Raw genomic sequence first — 23003 nt, 5'->3', positions numbered from 1 at the left:
AATTCATGGAGCTAAGCGCTCAACGGAGATTCCGCTGATACCCTAACCTCGCCCTCCTACCTTACCTGACGTGCCCTGATCTCAGATATAGGTGTAAAAATAAAAGCAAAGTAAAGTAAAGTAAAGTAAAGAGATACGGTACCACATCACTCACCATAAAATCAAATTATTGTATTATCATAAACATAAAAAGAAAACGATAAATATCACACAAAAATTTATCAATTTACAAACAGTTTTGATTCAGTTTTAATTGAATTTTACAATAAACATTGAAGCTTAAAATATTGGGACAGAAGTATCTTCTTCAAAGTTTAGAAGAGTTGAATCTTTAAAAAATAATTGAAATTTTACAATAAACATTGAAGTTTAAAATATTGGGACAGAAGTAGCTATCTTCTTCAAAGTTTAGAAGAGTTGAATCTTTAAAAATTAGTTCCTAATTGAGTTGGGGGAAGTTGTGTTTTTAGAAGAAAGAGGCTTAAAAAAATTGGGACATAAGTATCTTCTTCAAAGTTTAGAAGAGTTGAGTCTTTCAAAATTAGGAACTAATTTTGAAGCTTAAAAAAATTGGGACAGAAGTATCTTCTTCAAAGTTTAGAAGAGTTGCATGTTTAAAAATTAGTTCCTAATTTTGAAGACTTATGTTTAAAAATTAGTTCCTATTTTGAAAGACTCACTCTTCTAAACTTGTGAGAAGATACTTCTGTCCCAATTTTTTTTTTAAGCCTCTTTCTTCTAAAAACACAACTTCCCCCAACCTAGTTCCTAATTAGTTCCTAATTTTTGAAGATTCAACTCTTCTAAACTTTGAAGAAGATACTTCTGTCCCAATTTTTTTAAGCCTCAAAATTAGTTCCTAATTTTTAAAGATTCAACTCTTCTAAACTTTGAAGAAGATACTTCTGTCCCAATTTTTTTAAGCCTCAAAATTAGTTCCTAATTTTGAAAGATTCAACTCTTCTAAACTTTGAAGAAGATACTTCTGTCCCAATTTTTTTAAGCCTCTTTCTTCTAAAAACACAACTTCCCCCAACTCAACAATCCTTAGTTTTCTTCGCCCTTTTCCCACGTTTAGCCTTACTTTTGAGCTCACTCTTCTTCGATCTAATTTTCTCCAAAAAAAATTGAAGATTCAACTCTTCTAAACTTTGAAGAAATACTTCTGTCCCAATTTTTCTGAGCCTCCTCCTGGAAACACAACTTCCCCCAACTCAACAATCCTTAGTTTTCTTTGCTCGTTTCCCACGTTTAGACTTACTTTTGAGCTCACTCTTCTTCGATCTAATTTTCTCCAGAAGTTTCTGTATCTTACTCATCACGGTCGAACAACTTCCCGCATCTTTCTTCGGTTTCGGCTTCCTACTGGCCGACCTCGAGCCCTTCCTAGATTTCGGTTTCGGAGGACACTTAGATTGCGCTCTCCTTTTTGTCGAACGCTTCCTTGCCGGCGAACAAGCAACCGACCTACTCTGTCGCTTAGGCTTGCTCTTACTCCTCGATCTAGCTCGCCGAGTCGACTTGGAGCGACTTGTACCACACTTGACAGTGGGTGGACACTTGCTAACAGATCTAGCTTTTCTCGCTGGTTTCTTTTTCTCGCTTTTCTTCCGTTTTTTCGGCCCACAATCACTACTCCTAGATCTTCCCCTCTTGCTTTTCATAACTCTGCTAACTGATCGTTTTCGTTTAATCGGCGTGCATTGGCAGGCTTTATCCTCGCAGCTTGACGCTCCAAAACTCTCGGCATCCAGATTTGAATCATTGCTATCCATTCTTGAAGGGGATCGTGGCTGTGGTTTACTAAAAATCGAACCAATCTTTCAAAAATGAAAAACTCATCTAATCAGGACTTACACAATATTAGTGATAATGCACTGTGCTCAAGCCTTTGAATTTAAAAAGTTTCTCACCTAATCAAAACTCAAACTGACACAATATCAGAGATACTCCACTGGGCTCAGACCTTAGACCTCAAATATTCAAACCTCACACAATATCAGAAATACTTTACTGTGATACACACGTCTAATGTAGAACTGTGACATTAAAGACCAATTTTTATCAGGCTAACGAATGTAGCACTATAAAAGTTCAACCAAGTTAAGAATATAATAATCAATCACTTTAAAACACTTTTAGATTTTGAAATCAAGTAAACTTTCAATTCCACAATTAAGCTGAATAAAAAAAATGATTCAGAAATGATTGCAGAAATTAGTACACGGAATTTTAAATTTTGAAAGTTATGTTTACCCAAATAAATTTATAAGCTATGATTTGTAACTGAGACTGTTTGATTATCAAGTTTTTACTACAGCTGTTTCAAGTCTGGAGCTCATGTGTGTAACCCATAGCAGTAAAATAAGATTGTAGCCCGGTTGCACAAAAGCCGATTTAATTTAAATTGTGATTAATTTCACGAGAAAAAATCAGAGGCTTTTTCGGAAAGAAGACTCCTTTGATTAATTCTTATGAAATTAATCACGATTAAAATTTAAGCGGCTTTTATGCAACCGGCACTGAATTTAGCCTACACCAAAAAATGACTGGTTTACCATTACTGTAGTTTTCACCATTAGTCGGATTGAAAGCTTCTACTTTACCATAATGAGTTTGGATTTTGAACAGAAAAGATAGGGAGCAGAGATGTAGAAATATTGACGGATTATTATATCTGACCATCCAACTAATTTACTTGACACTTTGCATAAAGATTCTGGATTTACTAAAGTTGGTTATAAACTACTTACATTTTTATAAATCAACTTAATTCTAATTTTAAAGATTCTAACTAATATATTTTATTAGAACTGAATAACTGATCGGTTGACGCAAACGCAACCATCCGGCCTTGCTGGTATTTATTTATACATTGATACATACAATACCATTCTCAACTATGAATGATTGGGAAAGGAACAACAGGCTTAAAGCCCAAAACTGTTCCTTCCCAAATTTACATAGAAATTGTCCAAAAATAGGTTATGTTTATCACTTTATATTAATGAAAAGGAAGGTAACTCAGATGATCAAAACTCGATATTATACAAATATTTATCTGGTTTTCTTACCTCTAGACGACGCGCCGAATTGCTAACAGAGTGCCTTGGGTCATTCACTATTGAAACGTGCGATCCTACTGGTACTATCCTAGGAGGTATTGGCTTCAGTGAGGAGAGCCTGCAATTTAACAATTAAAACATGTAATATACATAAAAAATATCTTTCAATGTGAAAGAATTGAAAATATACATGGGAATATTAGTCTCATCTATAGGTGACATCAAACAAAATTATAATGCAATACAATACGTTTAATTTCTACCTAAATATAGATTTTTACACAAAACTCAAGTTTCAATGCTCATGGTATTATCATCAGTGTTTTAGGTTGAGTTAAAACTGAGTCGGACTACTTCAACCTACAACTGATATCATTAGTGAGGTCCACGTTATAATGGCAGTGGATAAAGATAGGAGAACAGCGTTGCCGAGTCTCTACTTTAATTATTATATTTCTACATTGTTAACAACGTATTCGGCAACGTTCCAGAGCTAGAAAAGGATAGTGCTACCTGCGTTTTCGAATGATAAACAAGGATAGCAACACCAATGTTAATCAAACACTGCCATTATAACGTGGACCTCACTATACCAACATTCTAATATTATTGTCCATAGGCGGTCCTTAGACATTCAATATTATTGTATAGTATCAGTACCCGATTATAACATCAGACCACACAGCTAGAAGGAACACTGGTGCCTGATCTCATAAGTGGATACAAAATTATATTCTTGGATGAAACTTTTGAGACTCCCTCCATTCAGATTAAATTGAAATTAATCTATGAAATAACCTTGACAGTTTATGTTATTTCATGAGTTTGTGATATTGTACTGATTGACTTCACGTATACAACAAATATTGTGATAGAATCGAATTGTAATCGATATTGTTTTATTATTGATAAAACTGCAAAAAGCTGTACTTCTTGAACAAACTCGAATACTGAACACACTTACCATGAGAATTCAGTCCGACTGTTGAAGAATGCATGAAAATGACAAACATACTTACAATATCAACTTGACATTTGTATTCTTCAAAACTGTAAAAAACTTCCAAAGTAGATGAGCTCTCTCAATACTTGTGACTCTGGGCCATATCCACCATTTATGCGTTTAATCTAATCTCGCTAATCTATGATAACATTTTATAGGATTGGTTAGCATTCATTATAATGCGTTTCATTCGAGGTTCAAACCAACAGTTGATCTATCTCCGTTTAAAACGAGATGGTGCATACGGGCTTCAAAGGAACAAATGAATATTGCTAACTACTTCAGTTTTGATAGAATATTATTAAACAGTATTTCAATTTTTGTATTTTAATGGATACCCTACGTATGAAGGAGTCTTATCCGCCTTGAAAGTGCGTTTGAAGGAGTTGAAGTTCGGCTCAGAAAAATTAGTACCGTTCAGATCTACTTCTCCCTCCTATCTCTTAATAGAATGGAATCTTTTAACCGGAGGAGCCTTCTTCAAACTTGAAACATTTCTTAGTGAACCTGGAAGGAAACTATATTCCAAGCATTCATACTTATTTATTGATTCAATTATAAACTATTCATTGGAATGATTGGGGGAAAACCAGTGGACTCAGCTCAAAACTGTTCCTACCACGAATTTTAATTCATATACTAACCGAAAAATAAGTTATGTTATATTATTGCAATCCATCTTTTATTTAATAAGTCGCGATCAGTGAGTCAGTGTTTTATAACTCTATCGTTTATAAAGCCTATGAAAAGTGTAAATATGACACAACATAACAAGACAATCTTTCGCCTCCACATTCATTTCAGTGGCAACCATGCTATCCTTTGAAAATACGATGTCATCATTAGAAATGTCATTATACTTCTGTGACTAGACTTTGTCATTGACAGTCACCAATCAATTGAGTAATACCCAAATACGATGCGATGTGACAATTTATCGAATAAATGAATTGACTCATCTATTGAATGTGTGGGGAAACGGTAGCTGAATTAATAATTTGAACAAACGAAATACCGAGAACATGATAACTTGAGAGAAGCGGGCATAATAAATAGATCAACTTACGGAAAGTTGTAATTTGCGATGCCACAAGGATATTTTGAACAAGGAGGCAAATTGAACATCGTCAGTTCGTTCTGACATCCGGATGTAGACTGAAGCTCCATCCAATGCACACAGGGTCAAGTGGAAAGGAGTGGGGGAAAAAGGTTATTGCGTCTATTTTTGTAATTAGCAACTTGCAACTTTATACACTTAATACTTGACAGAATGGATGAATGAATTGGTCATACCTGGCTTGTAGATTGTTTTTGGCGAGTCCCTCGTCGAGTATGAGTTGCACTTGGTCCTCGTTGATGTGCGGGAATGAGGGCTGGTGTATTCTGGCAAATGCGCCCTCGGGAGGTTTCAATATTTTCTGTACATAAGGCTGTGGTTCGGATTCTCGTTGGTGTACAGTTGTTGTGCTAATGCCTGTAATACACAAACAAACAAGTTTTGATCAAATTCATTTTTAAGAAGACGAAGAAGAAGAAGAAGAAGAAGAAGAAGAAGAAGAAGAAGAAGAGAAGAAGTTGATGAGAAAGAAGAAGTAGAAGATAATGCAGATAATCCTCAATAGTTTTTCATAATCAATATATATTGCAACAATTAGTGGCCACGACTAACGTAACGTTTAACATTTATGAACATTACGACTGTACAGTCGAAAACCTGAACATTAATGACAGTCTCTTGAGACTAGGGTGTACAGTAGTTTGTGTGATCTTGCAGGTCAACTATAACAAAACACTGTTTACATACACTAAAAATTCAAATTCAAATTTTATTTATTCAAACTCACAATATTCACATTCAGAATCAATAAGAAAAACAAAACACTCAGCTCAGTACGATAAAAAATAATTAATGGAAGATTAATAAAATAAATACTGGTATGTTTTATTAGAAATACGGTAAATTTGTGAATTGAAATAAAAAATACTACCTGCTGGAAGTATACAATACTCCACGTTTGCAAGCAGGAATGAATATCACTTCAACTAATTTTAAATGCATGAATAAAAGGAGAAGAAAAGAAAAGACTAGCAACCATTCACTCTCACATTCACTCACCTTGCACACTTTCCAATAACATCTCATCTTACTAATGCTTATTGCCAGCCACCAAAATTACATTTAAACTACGAAATAACATTAAATAAGGATTCTAAATGGTCAGGCATAAGACCTCTGAGCCATCTAAGAATTCTTTTTTTGAAAACAAGTTGATTTTGAACCCTCTTGATTTCAATTAGGATGTTATTAAAAAACTTGGGGCCAAGAAATACAAACGATTTCTGGAAACAAGTGGTATACGATTTGGGAAGTCTCAGTAAATCAGCTGTCACTCTCCTAGTTTAATAGCTGGGAACATCCCTGAGCAACGTATGACCACCGTTTCCAGACATTACAAAGAACATATACAGGACCTTAAACACATACATATATCTAAGAGGCAAACATCCAAGGCACTGAAATAGAGGAAAAGAATGATCATATCTACCTTTCTATTTATAACACGGACTATCGATTTCTGCACCGTTATCAATGGCTTCAAGTGACAAATATAGGTGGAGCCCCAACAATTAATACCATAACTTATTTTTGGATCAACAAATGCAAAATATAACTGCATAAGAACATTTAAAGGGAGACATTTATTCAAGAAATAGAATTTTCGCAGGACGAGTAACAGATAGTTTTTTATGATGGATATATACTGAGACCAGTTAAGCTTTTCATCAACAATCACACCTAAATATTTAATGGCATTGGTCTGACCAACGACCTCACAGTCACAGTCATTCCGATCACAGGCACCATGAAACTTCAGTGCAGAAGGCAGTGTCCATGGTGTTGTTAATGTGAACAATATATATTTTGTTTTTGTAAGATTGAGCTGTATTCTATTGTGCCTGACCAAAGCAATAGCTTATCCAAATCATCCTGCATCATTCTCTCTAAGTTGGGGCCATCCAGTCCACAATATGCCAAGGCAGTAGTGTCAGCTGCAAAGGACACAGGCATACCATTGAACTCACACGAATAGAGATCATTTATAAAGATGAGAAACAAGATTGGTCCAAGGACGGAACCCTGTGGTACACCACAGTCCACTCCCTGAACCTCACTCTTCACTCTCCCAATAGCTACATATTGCTGCCTGTCCTTCAAATATGAAGAGAACCAATCAAGAACCATGCCCCTGATACCAGCCTTAGATAATTTATTCAACAAGATTGAATGGTTAACCGTGTCAAATGCCTTTTGATGTCCAAAAACAGTCCTGCAACACAGCGCGCTGGCCTGAAGTTGAAGCCACAGAAAACAACCGACATGAATCTTTCAAGAGCCATTTCAGTATTCATGCGTTCACGAAAGCCAAACTGTTATTATAGAAAAAGTTATATGAGTTGAGGAAATTGAGAAGTCTTCTTTTCACTATCTTTTCCAATATCTTTGAGAAGACAGACAGCAGAGATATAGGTCTATAATTGTTCAACTAAATCTAGAACGGATTTGTAGATTGGCACCACTCTTGCTAGCTTCATCCCAGAAGGAAATATTCCTGTAGATAGACTGCAATTGAAAATATCAACTAGAATGGGAACAATGGTCAGAGCAACATCCTTCAAAATTCTAGAAGATATAAGATCATCTCCAGAAGAAGTACCATTTTTTAATTGTTTTATGTAAATTAACAGTTCATCATAGGTGACAGCTTCAAAAAACATAGACGCTTGATGGTTTCTTTCCTTGAAGGTGTTATGAATAGTCATTTTCATTATCAGCTGCACCATAAGAAGTAGCTAAAACGTCTCTGCCAATGTTAACAAAAAATCATTAAATAGATTTGCTATTGTTTTTGGATCCGTTACAATTTCATTCCTGTGTTCTATTTTCAATTCATCATGAGATCTAGTTTTTCTCGGATTTCCACACAGTTTATTTAGAACTAGCCATTTTTTCCGAGGGGGCATTTGATCTAATGTAGAATAATACTTTTGTTTTTCAATTTTAATCCAATTTTTTATTTTTCTAGAATAAGTTTTTAAATTATTTTTTATCCTTAGGTTTTCTGGGTTTGCTTTCATTTTTTTAAATAATTTATCGCGCGAGTGGATTGCTGCACATAGACCATCAGTTATCCATGGTTTAAGCTTCTTTAAATTTGTTGAATTTATTTGAGATTCGACTCTCACTTTTGAACACGCAATGTAATTTTCAAAGACTTCAAGAAATTTATCAAATTTATAGTTCACATCATTACTGAATAAAACATCACCCCAATCATGGGACAGCAGGAAATTATTCAGTTTATCAAAATCTATTTTATATTTATCTTGACAAGAGTTCCTTAAGTTATTCTCTAAGTTAGCTCGAATTGTCAATGAAACAGCTCTATGATCACCAATTAAATCCTCAATAACTGCGCATTTTACAAAATGAGAAAAATTTCGAGATCTAATAAATACGTGATCAATGCAGGATGATGTGGTCTCAGTCACTCTGGTAGGAATATCTATTATTGATTCGAAGCCGTAATAGCTAAGTATTTCTAAATAATCATCAACTTTGTTATTACCAGACCCCAAAATGTTGATATTGACGTTACCTATTATAACAGTGTCACAGGCAGAAGGAACGTTTAAAATAGAATCAAGACTAGTAAGAAATCTATCGCATTCAAAGCCATGCCATCGACAAAGCACAATGAGATTGAATTTGTAGTTTGATAAGGTGCAATGAAGATAAAGAATATCCGCACCCTCCACCCTACATTCCGTCACACTGCAGTTGAAACCAACTAATTCAGTGGAATAATAAACAACCAAGCCAGTGGCTCTCGTGAAAGAAGAAACACTTGAACATGATTCATAGCCATCAATAAAATACTGTGACACCTGCTCATCTGTATCCAACCACACCTCAGTCAGTGCTATTACAACGTCTACAGGAGTGTATGGACAAAACAGACAGCATTTATCAGATGTTATATTTATCGTAAATCATTAATGTTTTGATTTTTTCTCTTTAATTTTTATAATGGCAACATCCAAGGTACACACTAAAATAATATATGTTGAGTTTCGTTTAAAAATCAGTGTATAATTGTTATTTCAAATCATACCTCCCTTCCAAACCCTGTATAATTATTAACAAAATATTTAATCTTGATGTTAGTTTAGTTTGAATATGAAATCGTTGAAAAATATGATATTTCTTGCTTGATGATATATATTGATTATTTTAAACGAGAATGAACAGTTGATTGACCGAGCGAAGTGAGGTCTAAGATTCAAGTCGAAGGTTTGGCATTTCTCTTAATGTTTAAATGTTTATATGTTGCGCATTTACGGCAAAACGAGGTAATAGATTTTCATGAAATCTGACAGGTATGTCCCTTTTTTAATTGCGCGTCGACGTATATACAAGGTTTTTGGAAATTTTTCATTTCAAGGATAATATAAAAGGAAAAAGGAGCCTCCTTCATACGCCAATATTAGAGTAAAAATCAGACTATAGAATTATTCATCATAAATCAGCTGACAAGTGATTACACAGATGTGTGGAGAAGCCAGTCTATTGCTGTATTTCCATAAGGTCTATAGTTTCAATCATGTATTTGTGGATGAGAATAATGCGTGAGGTCTACTGTTCACAGAGCTACCAGTATTACATCAATAAACCGGTATTGGTTACCCTCCCTAGAAGATATTGACAAGACAGAGGATCGGCAACATTGTTCTCATATCCTTCTCCACTCCCATTATAACGTAGACCTCACTCTAGGTTGTTTACCTCGATATTGTTTAGCAGAGCCTTTGGATCGTGTGCTTCGGCCTTGAGCAGGTCGGCAATGTTGGCATGCAGCTCGTCCCAGTAGTCACACGCTCGCCACGGCGGACCGCGCTCCGTCACAAACGACGTGAAGAACATACAGTCCAGGACGCGCGTCGTGAAATCACAGTCGGTCAGACCGCGTTCGCCCAGGAAGGCTGCCTGTTCAACAGAAGAATCATCAATTAGAAACACCGAGATTCTCACGTATCAGTCATTAAAAAATTATTCTTGTTCAACAAGAAGACAGGAGAAAAAGATGAAGAAGAAGAAGGAGATAAAGGAGAAGAAGAAGGAGAATGAGAAGAGAAAGAATAAACTCGTCCAGTCACAAACGACGTGAAGAACATACAGTCAACACACGCGTCGTGAAATCGCAGTCGGTTAGACCGTGTTCTCTCAGGAAGGCTGCCTGTCAAACAATATTATGCCCCATATACAGTATACGTCTTGTAGCTTTGCCTCCGTAACTTTCAAACGGCATATAGGCAAGGTATGGTTCGCGGGGTAATACTCACGGCATTTCACAAACATATGGCTCCAGAGACCCTAGATGGAGGAAGCTCCCTACACATAGAGATTCTTCATGAATAATAATAATATCGTGTGACCTGGCTGGCTCAGGTCTGGTGTCAGAGTTTTCAGGTCACAACTGATCAATTTCAAGGCTTCTGACATGACCTAACGACTGCTTTTTAGGCAGCCGGGACCGACGGTTAACGTGTCCATCCGAAACACGGGAGTGGCCAGTGATAAATATCTTGTCCGGGCCGGGATTTGAACCCGGGCCTCTGAATCATAAAGCCAGCATCTGATCCACTCGACTACGGCCACTCATGAATGAGAGAGCTGCAACGTATCACCAAAAATGGGAAGAGCATGTTGAACGTATGTCAACTGATAGGCTGTGCTGTGCTAAAAGAACTCCAAAAAGCTCCTTGTGTATCTTTTCAGATACAACACGCTGCTTTGGAGAAGATACAAAAGAGCATCTGTAGCTTATGGAAAGATATATTAAAGGCTAAAGCTCCCCTTGTGTATCTTTTCGAAAGCAACACGTTGCTTTTGAGAAGATACAAAAGAGCATCTGTTGCTTATGGAAAGATATGTAAAAGCTCCCCTTGTGTATCTTTTCGAATGCAACAAGTTGCTTTTGAGAAGATACAAAAGAGCATTTGTTGCTGATGGAAAGATACTTTAAAGCTTCCCTTGTGTATCTTTTCGGGTGCAACACGTTGCTTTTGAGAAGATACAAAAGAGCATTTGTTGCTGATGGAAAGATATATTTTCAAAAAGGTTTGATGTTTTTGAACGGGTATGGATCGCGGGGTAATATTCACGGCTTTGCAAAAACATCAGACTTCAGAGACCCTAGATGGAGGAAGCTTCCTACACACAGAGATTCTTCATGAATGAGAGAGTTGCAACATTTCTTCAACTTTGTGGAAGGTTATGACCGGCTTGGGGTGTATCCTAATGATGGTGAGACAACTCCTATAGCCGTTCAGTAGCAGAGCAATTTATTTTCTACACATGTATGAATACTCTCAGTACAAACAATGCTTTTAATTGTTTTACTCTTCTGTGAAACGTCCTATAACAAACAATGCTATTCATTCTCCTACCAATGTGTCAACACTCCCATACCCACTAACGGTTTCCTTTCACACCCACTTTGTGGAAGGTAATGACCGGCTTAGGATGTATTCTAATAATGATGGTGAGATAACTCCTAGCCGTGCAGTAGTTGAGCCATTCATTTTACTAACTATGTGTGAACCCTCACATTAGAAACAATGCTATTCATTCCTTCTACTCATGTGTGAATTCTCCCATAGAAACAATGCTTTTCATCTACATAACTATGTCTGAACACTCCCTCTACTCATGTGTGGATTCTCCCATAGCACTCCCACAACAAACAATGTTATTCATTTTCCTACAAACACTCATATTAACTCTACTCATGTGGCAACAGATCAAAGCGAGAAAGAGATAGCGCTATCCGCTTTGTTGAATGATAGATAAGGATAGCAATACCATTGCTAATCAAACTCTGCCATCATAACGTGGACCTCACTATAGCCGTGCAGTAGCTAAGCCATTCATCAGCCATAAATTGTAATCATTTTGCTACCTATGTGTGAAAACTACCATTAGAAACAATGCTATTTATTCTTCTACTCATGTGTGAATTCTCCCATAACAAACAATGCGTTTCATCTACCTAACCATGTCTGAACACTCCCATTGTAACCAATATTTTTCTCTACTCACTTTGTGGAAGGTGATAACCGGCTTGGGGTGTATCCTAATGATGGTCAAGCAACTCCTGTAGCCGTGCAGCAGCTGAGCAAAGGCTCGCATAAATACGGCGCGAATCTGCTTGTCCTGGAGGGGCGGCTGCAGGGGCCGCGGGGGCGGCGAGGGCGGAAACGCCAGGTCGGCACTGCCCAGTTGCGGCTGCAACACTAGGCGCAGCCACGACAGTGTGTCGGAGAGCAGAGGTTCAGGTAGGAGAGGCAGGTTGACACCATCTGGTACCATGACCGAACCTCCGTCTAGGTCAGCTACTATCACGTCCATCTGGAAACCAATAATTACAATTCAAACAGTTGAGACTCCAATCATAATACACCTACACAAATTACAACTCAAAGAATATAATAAAGTGATGAATTCAAAAATCAGTACCAAGTCGAACTAAATCTGTTAATGGGGCATTAATGTAGAGGGTATGAATTATATTAGTTTTGCCAAGATAGTAGCATAGAGAAACAATAGCGTAAGTAGATATCCCATGGTATAGGACGTTTATGTCGCAACTTTTACCGTTATCTCAAGCCGATAGTCCACGTAGTTCTTTCCCGTGAAGCTGTGTGACGCTCTTAGTCTCTCATACTGTGCCGTTCATACACTCTCACCCCAACAAAATAGTAAAAATCGACAATAATCGACAGTAATCGGCTTGAGATAACAGTAAAAGTTGCAACATAAACGCCCATATGGTGAATAAATAAATAAATGGTATCGGTTATAACTAATCCGAAACAGAAGGCCAGCTTGTTCAACAGATTTTTCATAACTTCATCCTCTTCAAACTTAATTCACAATCTCTTGATAAATCAAATCTCTCCTTTATAACTATTAGTTATATCCCTATACCATGGGATATCTACTTATGCTATTGTTTCTCTATGATAGTAGTGAGTAGTAAGTGGTTCTTATTATGGATTTGTCAGGTGATTCGGGTTCTATTTCACTCTCATTTTGTATTGGGCTGGGTGCTCGTTCTCACATTTCATTTCATTATCTCTCATTCATTGAATCATCACAAAGATAAATTTCAAGTTTATCCTACTAAACTTTCATTGATCAGAAGACAGCTAATTTACACAAGCAGTAAACTTATCAATGGAATACCTTTTGACTTAGATTTCAAAATTAGTAAAAAGAGTGTCAATGAGTGGATTAAGAGGGAATATTTCTTTACCTTGAATATAGCAATTTAATTTTAATTCTTTCATTTTCATTTTTTAGTCTTTTCTATGCACAATATTTGTTTGATTTTTTATGATTCTGCTGTTCTAAAGTTTAAAATGGAAGCGTTTGTGCGGCTTTGTCATTCATCCCCTCATTATCACCTGGGCTTGAAATACTCGTGAAGAGTTGCCTTTGAAAATAAAAAAAAAAAAAATCATTTTTAAGACATCTTAAGGAGCAATACCTTGGAGGCGTCTCACGACGCGCGGCTTTAAGCAGGCGTGTCAAGACGCTTGGTTAGAGCGGTCACGGCTAGAGCAATAACATATAAACACATTAGATTGCGGCAGGCAACAGTGGGTTGTAGCACTACCTCTGTAAACAAAGCAATAGTGGATTCTGGACGTCAGCACAGTTAGGGTATTCACCACCTCCTACACTAATAAAAACACTGACTCATATTTGTTGATTTCAGCTGATCTATATCAGCTAGTGTTTTTATTAATGTAGGAGGTGGTGAGACCCTACCTGTGCTGACGTCACCAGAATGCACTATGGCTTTGTTTAGGGAGGTAGTGGTAGCAGACGTGTGAGTATCGGAACGGGTACATGAGAGCTGTACTAGCTAAATAATAATACTAACCAGTTAGAAAACATCAGTCTCGAGACTATATAATGTGAGTATAATACTAATGTTAGTAATAATACTAACCAATTCGGAAACATCAGTCTTGAGCGAGGAGTGCACCCCCATGACAAAGGGGGTGGGTGTGGAGAGGACCTCCACCAATGCGGCAGGCAACAGGGGGATGTAGACGTGTGAATATCGGAACGGGTACATGAGGGCGGTCAGCGCACGACATCCTTCCGTCAGTCGTGAATACGACTGCGACTGGAACAGGATCTTGTGTTCGGTCATTATCGCGCAGAATAACGACAACACGTTACGGATACCTGTCGACAAAAAACACACAACAAATTAGAGAATTCTTTATTGATTCACACAATAATATTACATAATCAAAAATGATAGGGAGGGAAAAATAATGTAACCTTGTGCTACTCCTCGCCCAAATTTAGATAAGGTTACACATAGTCCGAAACAGGTTATGCCTTGAGGCCGTAGGTATAAGCCATAGGTATAAATCTGGATCAAAGACTAACCTGGAGCCCTCATATAGACTATGTCTGTTCTAGATTGAACCGGGTTCTCTACCTTTTACGCGGATTAAAGGAATGTGTCCCAAGGCATTATTTGAGGATAACCTACTTTGCCTTTTTTCAAAGCACTTTTTTGTATGGCCTATCCCTATGGGGATGTGCTCCTGATGCCCAAAAAATCCTGCTGATTCAGAAAAGGGCAGTTAGAATTATTTCTGATGCTAAATACCTGGACCACTGCAAACCGTTGTTCATTGACCAAGGAATAATGACTGTGTCTTTTTGCTGTCACTGAATGTGAGAAAAAATATTGAATCATTTCCATGTAGGGAGAACTTTCATCAGTATGATACAAGAAATAGGCAGCAAATTGATGTTCCTTATACTAGGCTGAGGAGAGTGCAGATGAATTCGAAGCTAATTTCTTTGAGAATCTTCAATAAGTTTCCTGCTTCAGTGAGAGCCATGTCTGCTCCTTTGTTTAAACGTAGATTGAAAACTCTCTTGACAGAAAATCCTCTATACTCACTGTCGGAATTTTTCGATATGGATAGGGATATAATTAGTAATTATTTTCAAATATACGTTCCATAATGGATTAATATTAGGTTGGCAATAGTTTTAGAGTATGAGAATATATTTGAATTATATATATGTTTGTAACATTCTTTATGTATGAGCTGAATCATATGATAGTCAGTGTTTTTGATGGTCTTTTATTATTGTATGTTTTGAACATTGTGACGTTTCCGATTGTGTAATCTATATGCACAAAGGAATAAAATCTATTCTATTCTATTCCTTGGAGTTGTTCACTTCACAAAATTTTCAGATCTTAATTCTGTATGAATTATCGGCTACAATATTTACATTTACATTTCATAATTGACAAATCAAATACATGATCAGAAAAGGGCCAACAATGAGAAGACAGCACATTCCAAATACCTGTCAACAAAAAACACACAAACAATAACAGAATCCATTACAAATGAAAAGTGTGCCTCAGATCTGAGAGATTCAAGTGACAATTCCAGACAAACTGAAACAAGCGGGGCGTTGTACTGTTCATTTATTTAATTTATAAATGCAATAACAAATCATATAGCAATGCCTGGGAGAGAGCAGGCTTAGCCCACTACTGCCCAAATTTTATAAACAGGAACATTTCCAAAACATATAAGTTAGGTTACAACCACAACTGAATGCGGAGCTCAGCGTAGCGTTGAGGAGCGTCGTGAACAATATCATGTTAAGTAATGAGCTGCAACACACTGGAAGCGTCTACTCGCAGAGCGGAGCGGAGCGTGGCGTCAAACTTTGGAACAAGCTGGTTTGTTTTTTGGAGCGTCTACGAGCGGCAAAAAAACCAGCTTTTGATTTGATTTGTTTATTTGATTTGATTGAATTTTCTTCCTGGAGACTCTTTAAATTTGATTGGAGACTCTTTTGATTTGATTGAATTTTCTTCCTGGAGACTCTTTAAAGAGTATAGCAAATCGTCAAGGAATATTTGTCAAAATATAAAAGAATACATATAAACATATATATACATCACATTCCACAACAATGTACATCGCAATTTAACCCTCCCAAAAGCCTCATTCTCCATCCATAAATTCTTGAATACTGTAGTAAACCCAGTTTGCTAAATATTTTCTTAGTAGCTTTTTGAAAATATCCTTATTCTCATTTTCTCTCAAAGCTGACGACAGTTTACTCATAAATTTCATACCCATATAAGAAGGCTTATTTTCATACTGAGCTGTCCTGTGGTATTGTGCAGAAAATTTACTCTTATTTCTAGTGTCTTCATAATTATGTAGGTCACAGTTTCTTATAAATTTTGTATCTCTTATATACATAATCACTTCGAAAATGTACAGTGCAGGCACAGTTAGTAGTCCTAGATCTTTAAAATACTCTCTGCAGGACTCTAATGGCTCAAGACCTTTTATCGCTCTCACAACTCTTTTGCATTCTAAAGATTCTATCTAAATTTTTGAGACTGGAGCCCCCCCCCAAACCAATATTGCATACCGAATATGTGACATTATGAGGGCATGATATACTGTACATGTTAAGATAGTGTTCCCAGTACTTAATCTTGAAATCTGCCTGAGTGCAAACACTCCAGATGATATTTTACAGCACAAATGATCAATATAGTTATCCAAAGACAAGTTCTGGTCCAGCAAGACACCTAGAAATTTCACAGACAGAGGTTGTTCAACATTCACTCCATTTATTTGAACGTTTATTTCTTCAAGATCTCTATAATTATTTCTATGTCTGAACTGCAAGAACTGCGTTTTAGTTTCGTTCACTTTGAGGTTATGTTGACTGAGGAATTGGGCTATGGCATGTACATTGACAAAAGTAACTAATTCTAATTTTTCTGCATCCTTTGCACTACAAATGTAGGATGTGTCGTCAGCATACATAAAAACCTTACTTGTTCCAAAATTTGACGCCCCGCTCCGCTCCGCTCTGCGAGTAGACGCTTCCAGTGTGTTGCAGCTCATTAATTAACATGATATTGTTCACGACGCTCCTCAATGCCACTCCACGCTCCGCTCCGCTTTCAGTGAGTTTGTACCCTTACTGTGATGACAACAATGTATGACGCCACATCACAGAATAGATACAGAATGGAAACCATCAATCAAACGCCTATCCAACCAATGCTTTTTACATGTCACAAATACTAGACACGTCACGTGACTGCGCCATCTTGTTAGAAGTTAAAATCCTGTCTTTTGATTGGCTCGCGGCAGTGAACGAGACCGATTAATCCGGATCAGTAAAGTGATCCGAACCTCCCATCTATACTATTACAATGCTGAACTTTCTAACAAGATGGCGGATTTTTGTGCCAGGGTACTAGCCGAGTTTCCATTCTGTATCTATTCTGTGACCAGATATTCAACACACTTTTCCTGTCGTTACTGACCACCCTTGGGCTGTCTTTTCTCGAAAATAAATATCAAAATATCATCTAAATTAAAAATTAGCACTAGACTAGAACACTAACCGAGCTGTTGGAATAGCAAACAAACAGCGGTGTTGGTGACAGGCAGTGAAGGCGTGAGGGGCGGTTGCAACGCCTGCCTGTCCCCCGCCCCTATGGAGAACCGCACCTGCGGCCCCCCTGGAGGCGGCACCTGGATGCAGCCCAGGATGTTGCCTACCAGTGTCTCAATCGCCACGCCCCCAACACTCTCCACGTACACTGTGTAGATTATGCCCAAGCAGTTCTGCAACACAAAAGTTCTGCCATGAGAAAAATAGATAATATTTCAGAATGCTACATGTGATATAGATACTTTTCAATGTCTAATAAAGAACTATTATATGATGATGATGATGATGTTATAAAACGAATTCAATGATATAAGGTGGGCCGTCCACTAGAACAGTTTTTGTCCGAACTAGCATCGGCTGATAACTACCGAACGCGACCGAACGATCCCCCAACAAATGAAGGAATAGATACTCGTCCATTGCAACAGGTTCCGGCCGATAAATTTTTCGATCCGAATTGATTGGGATTTTTCGGCTCTATCCGGACGAACTGGTCGAGCTGAGACAACAAAGTGTTCCTAACCTAAAATTGATTCACAGTCTTGTTTGTTTTTGGTTTTTGAAGTCCTGTTTTATAAAGTTGTAACTATGGACAATGAAAAGTTGATAAGTTTGGTTCAAGAGGATGTTCCACTTTGGGATATGCGAGACAAAAGATATCATCGTCGTGATGTTCAAAGGAATCTGTGGACAAAGATTGCTGAACAAATAGGATCTGAAGGTAAAATTATTGTAATGAATAACTAATTTAGTGGCTATTTGTTTATTCAATTTTTTCATTTCATTTCATTTTTTCATCCCACTGACCACCTATGAAAGGGGTATAAGGATTTGTCAATTATAATCTAAGTCGTCAATCTTTGCATTCTATAATGCAAAAAGAATTCCTCACTGGAATAAGGACAAACCTGCAACAACTCCTCCCTCACCTTAATTCTGAACTTTTCACCTGTAAGATGAATACCAGTTCGATGAATGTCGTCTCTGAGGTTTTGTCTATATCTGGTATTGTATGAGTGGAACAACTCTCCTGTATTGAACCCATCTTTATTCCTATCAATTTTTAAAATCTCAATATAATCATTGTTTATGATTTTTTGGCTATGATAGTAGTTAATTCAATAATTGGCAACTAGACTGACGTAAACGGTTCCAATGGACGACCATATTCGGCCGAATTAACGGCCGGCAGATTCGTCCGATCCAACGGCCGAACGGATCGGTTGAGTAGGGTACCAGTGAACGGTTACCCTAAGAATGAACACAACTGTATTGTGTAGTAGTACTCACTCGGAATGTCTCAATGTAGTCTAGCCTGGACACGAGGACGAGGCATTTGGGGGCGTACATGATGCTATGGTGGGTGATGGTGGGCATATGATCGCTTTCCAGGCCATCTTCATCCTAAACACAATCATAAATCACAAATTAAAATCACATTTATCAATCGAATGATGATAATAGATCAAATCACAGATACAACAAGATAAGATACGAATATGCTGGCATTCTCAATTCCGTGTTCCCGCCACAGCTAGTGGACGCTCAGTGGAAGCTACTACTGTCCCTGTGTGCAGCATTCTCAAGAATGAAATTGCTTTGTTTTTTCAGATTGTTTTATTTTTATTTTCTACGGATATTGCAGATGTGACACCTAGAGGTGCGTACAGAATTTCGCTCTGCTCCGCAATCGAACGTCACTCGAGCAGACCGATTGATGATCGCATGTGGAGCAAGAGTGGAACGCGAGAAGAGCGTGTAACAGAGCTCGAGCTTGGCAAGTTCCTAGGGCGAACTAACCAATAGTTGCGCATGCTCGGTTAACATTTTTGTTGGATCAGTTACGAAAATTACGATCTCTGTGTTAGCATATACAATTATCAAAATTGATAATTAATTATTAAATCATGTAAAATTATAAAAACATTTTTAATAATAGGTACCAGCATATTAGAATTTAGAAGATAGAAGCCAAACACCCAACCACGCATTTCACCTTTCAAAACATTGACAGACATTCCAATGTCATCTTTTTCACCTCATCTCTGGAAAGTTTCCACTTTTATTTTTTTAGGTACCTACCTACGTTAGTTATAATTATCAACTCGTTTGTAATTTTCTTTGTGTCTTTGTTTGATCTTTTTTAAATAATCTACCTGCGCACAGGTTTTAAACCTATGCTGGTATCATTTTCCCTCAAATATTACCCGTAATTATTTATAATAGACATTCTAATTATTCTAGCAGCAATGTTACTTTCTTATTAATAAACTATAAATATATAGCTACATTTAGCATCAACTTGCTAATGCAATAAGTAAGTTCCCTTATTGTTTTTCGTTTTCTTTGTTTGTAATGTTTTTTTGGAAAATAAAGTTCAATATAGTTTAATATATACATAACCATTTTTGTAATAAAACATCAACATAGATGCAACAAACATTTGTGAATTAATTATCATCAATTTATTATATAAACATAATGTATTATTATGCTACCCAGAGATCCCCGGGTCAGAATATTTTATTTCGTTTTGTCACCCAATCGGCTGGATTGAACGTTTCACATTTGTGAGGTTAGGTTGTAGCGAAGTCAACAATACGACAAGCACGCGATCATCCTTCGAACATATTTCGAACCTCTAGCGATCCTTTGCGTGACATCTGTCGTAACGTTCATGATCGGAGCGAGTGCGGAGCGTGTTCGAGGCGCGTATATCTGTACGCACCTTAGTATGAGATCGGACTTCCCTTAAGAATGAATGGAATGTCGATAAAAATAGATAGCATATCTAATGAGATTATAATGATAACAATAAATTGTATGTATAACAAGCTGATTTGTAATTTATGATATCACGGAATTGTGAATAATTTCAATTATTTCTGAAATTATGATCTTTAAACTATACTGGAACCGGTGTAATCAGAGTTGAGCATTAATCAAACCAGGGAAAAATAGTCACAATATTGATTATTTTCCAAGAAATATAATCTATGAAATTACAGACTATTAATAAGATAATTATAAGTCAATGCATTAGAACTGAATTATTTCCGAAAGTTGAATCACCATTGTAGGTTCACATTATGAATCAATCACATTAAAATTGATTGCGTGAAATCACCATTGCATTGAAGAATGAAACCATAATATGAATTCAATGAATCAACACCAGTAGCATCTTCAGTGATTCACAGAAAAAATGGTTATAATTTCACAACAGATTTTTTTACGAAAATACTATATAGTTATATCTAGAAATAGTTTTTATCTATTAGTCGCATCCCACATAAAAGGGCACTGACAATACAAGACGGAAGTAGGCCTATGTGAGTGTAAGATAAAGGCATATCTAGTCCAATCTTTGTTTTTTATTTACCAGTATAAGCCTACACATGGACTATAGTGAGGTTCACGTTATGATGGCAGTGTTTGGTTAGCAATGGTATTGCTATCCTTGACTATCATTCAACAAAGCGGACAGCGATTTTTTTTTTTTTGATACTTTTAGGTTGTCTAATGTCTATCTCTTCTCGCTTTGCTCTGTTGTCAGATCGTCTTTTAACAATGTAGAATTAATAATTAACTAACAAAATATTCCATCTTGATTGTGCAAATTAATTACGAAATTATTGAAAAATGTAATTTCTTGCTTAAAAAATATAATTGATTATTTTAACGAGAATGAACAGTTAATATTACATCAATAAACCTGTATCAGCTACTGTCTAGTCTATAGGAAGCAACGTTTTTCTCCTATCTTTTCTCACTGTCATTATAACGTGGACCTCACTATACTTGTTTAGTTGGTGAATCACACGAAATCACGAGAAAATCGAAGAAAAACAGAAAAAAGTAAATCGGAAAATGAAATGTTTGAATGATCACTGGAGCCTGTCACATCTATTTTCCACCGAAAAGGAAGATTTGTCGCTATGATGACAAAAGTAGAGTAGCTCCAGTCGAGCAGAACAATGGTGTCCTTTCAAGCATCACTCTAGCAATTAATTGACAAGACAGACGGGGCAATTTCAAGCAACGATAGAAAAACGTGATGAAATTTTCTCTAATTCCACAAATGCCTTTGAAATTTACAATGTGCGATGTGTGGCCACTAACGGCAGGACATATGATATACATGACGTCATACATTGTGTGGTCCCACAGTGAAAGACTTCAGCAAAATTGTTGAGGTTGGGGTTTGTATCTTCGATTTTGTTTATTTTCTCTTCACTACTTTATCATTATATTTCTAATTTTCCAGGTGTTTATTATTCATGTTATTGGTTTTATTTTGTTTGGGTACAAACACACTGAAGCAAGGCGTGACTTTGAGGAGCGTCGTGAGCAATATCATGTTAAGGCTGTGCAAAGGCTAAAAATAAACTTTCTACTCAAAGTTTTTCGATTTGTATATCATCAAGCTATTAAAATGTAAAAGTTTCTCAGGAAATAGTATATTTCGCACTTATAGCAGAAAATGACATTTTTCCGGCTCGAAATCGGTTTTCAAGTCCGAGGCCTTAGGCCGAGGACTAAAAAAGATTGAGAGCCGGAAAAACATTTTTGCCCGTGGTGCAAACGATATTTTTCGCCACACTACAGGTATTGCTGACAAAATAAATAAAGAATACAAAATGAAGAATACTCGTTAAGCTATCGTACCTATCTCTTGATTTTAGTGGTAGAAGATTTGCAGTCAGGATTTCAGATTCTTTTAAAATTTCACTTGGAATATCACGGGCGTCGTCATCTTCAAGCATTTTTGAAAATTCGGAATGCGCTAATCAACAAAAATAATTGAAATAAAAATGGTTGCGAAGCGAATGCTGAATTAGTTTGATTCGAAATTCGAACTGAAATAATGGCGACTTCAGATGAAGAAAGTTGACACTCGCCCGATCTAGCGGATGACTATTTTAACTACGGACTTCCATGTTAGCGGCTGGAAAGAGTACTCTTTCCGCCTGGGCCGGAAAGAAACCTGTTCTTACGTCAGACGAGAGTCGTCTGCAAACAAGGTCTTTCAGATCTACATAGGGACTGGAAAACAGATGCTTTCTGTACAGGTGGCGAAAATAAACTTTCTACTCAAAGTTTTTCGATTTGTATATCATCAAGCTATCAAAATGTAAAAGTTTCCTCAGGAAAACATTTTTTTCCGAATATACTTCTTGAGATATGAGCGTCTGAAGTTTGAATTTTGGGACAGACCATTTCAAATTCGGTTGGAGATAAATCCATGAGATTTAGAGGATAGATTCTTCATGATATTGTTGATCTAGTAAAACAAAAGTATTCTGAAAATATCAATTTTTAA

General features: G+C 36.8%; 2 protein-coding genes across 3 annotated transcripts; both read right to left on the bottom strand.

The window, feature by feature from the left end:
• Positions 1-687: 687 nt before the first annotated feature.
• Positions 688-2257, bottom strand: LOC120353909 (serine/arginine repetitive matrix protein 2-like). 2 transcript variants are annotated; one of them, XM_039439410.1, is made up of 2 exons: positions 1176-2257; positions 688-915 (listed from the first exon to the last, which is right to left on the bottom strand). In XM_039439410.1, exon 1 carries the CDS (start codon positions 1773-1775, stop codon positions 1215-1217), a length of 561 nt encoding a protein of 186 aa, XP_039295344.1. In that variant the 5' UTR covers positions 1776-2257; the 3' UTR covers positions 688-915; positions 1176-1214. The 2 variants fall into 2 exon arrangements, with proteins under 2 accessions (XP_039295344.1, XP_039295343.1); XM_039439409.1 differs by having other exon boundaries at positions 688-928; positions 1186-2257.
• An 815-nt stretch (positions 2258-3072) lies between these two features.
• On the bottom strand, positions 3073-19080 carry LOC111054473 (myotubularin-related protein 13-like). The gene is made up of 7 exons (XM_039439408.1): positions 18971-19080; positions 17631-17853; positions 14148-14389; positions 12230-12538; positions 9914-10114; positions 5362-5542; positions 3073-3183 (listed from the first exon to the last, which is right to left on the bottom strand). Exons 1-6 carry the CDS (start codon positions 19055-19057, stop codon positions 5477-5479), a joined length of 1128 nt encoding a protein of 375 aa, XP_039295342.1. The 5' UTR covers positions 19058-19080; the 3' UTR covers positions 3073-3183; positions 5362-5476.
• Between the last annotated feature and the right edge of the window lie 3923 nt (positions 19081-23003).

This window comes from Nilaparvata lugens, chromosome 12 (genome assembly GCF_014356525.2).
Source record: "Nilaparvata lugens isolate BPH chromosome 12, ASM1435652v1, whole genome shotgun sequence".
Taxonomy (NCBI): Eukaryota; Metazoa; Arthropoda; class Insecta; order Hemiptera; family Delphacidae; genus Nilaparvata; species Nilaparvata lugens.
Note: the sequence above shows the minus strand (reverse complement) of the source record. Positions and strands in the feature narration are given on the sequence as shown.

Bases quoted from the DNA above. Each gene is read 5' to 3' on its own strand.
- LOC120353909 (XM_039439410.1), bottom strand. From the start codon at position 1,775: ATGGATAGCAATGATTCAAATCTGGATGCCGAGAGTTTTGGAGCGTCA.
- LOC111054473 (XM_039439408.1), bottom strand. From the start codon at position 19,057: ATGCCCACCATCACCCACCATAGCATCATGTACGCCCCCAAATGCCTC. The intron at 12,539-14,147 runs GTTAGTATTATT...ATTGGTTTCCAG, and splicing joins AGACTGATGTTTCCGAATTG to ATGGACGTGATAGTAGCTGA. The intron at 10,115-12,229 runs GTGAGTAGAGAA...TCTGTTGAACAG, and splicing joins CGGTTATCACCTTCCACAAA to GCAGCCTTCCTGGGCGAACG.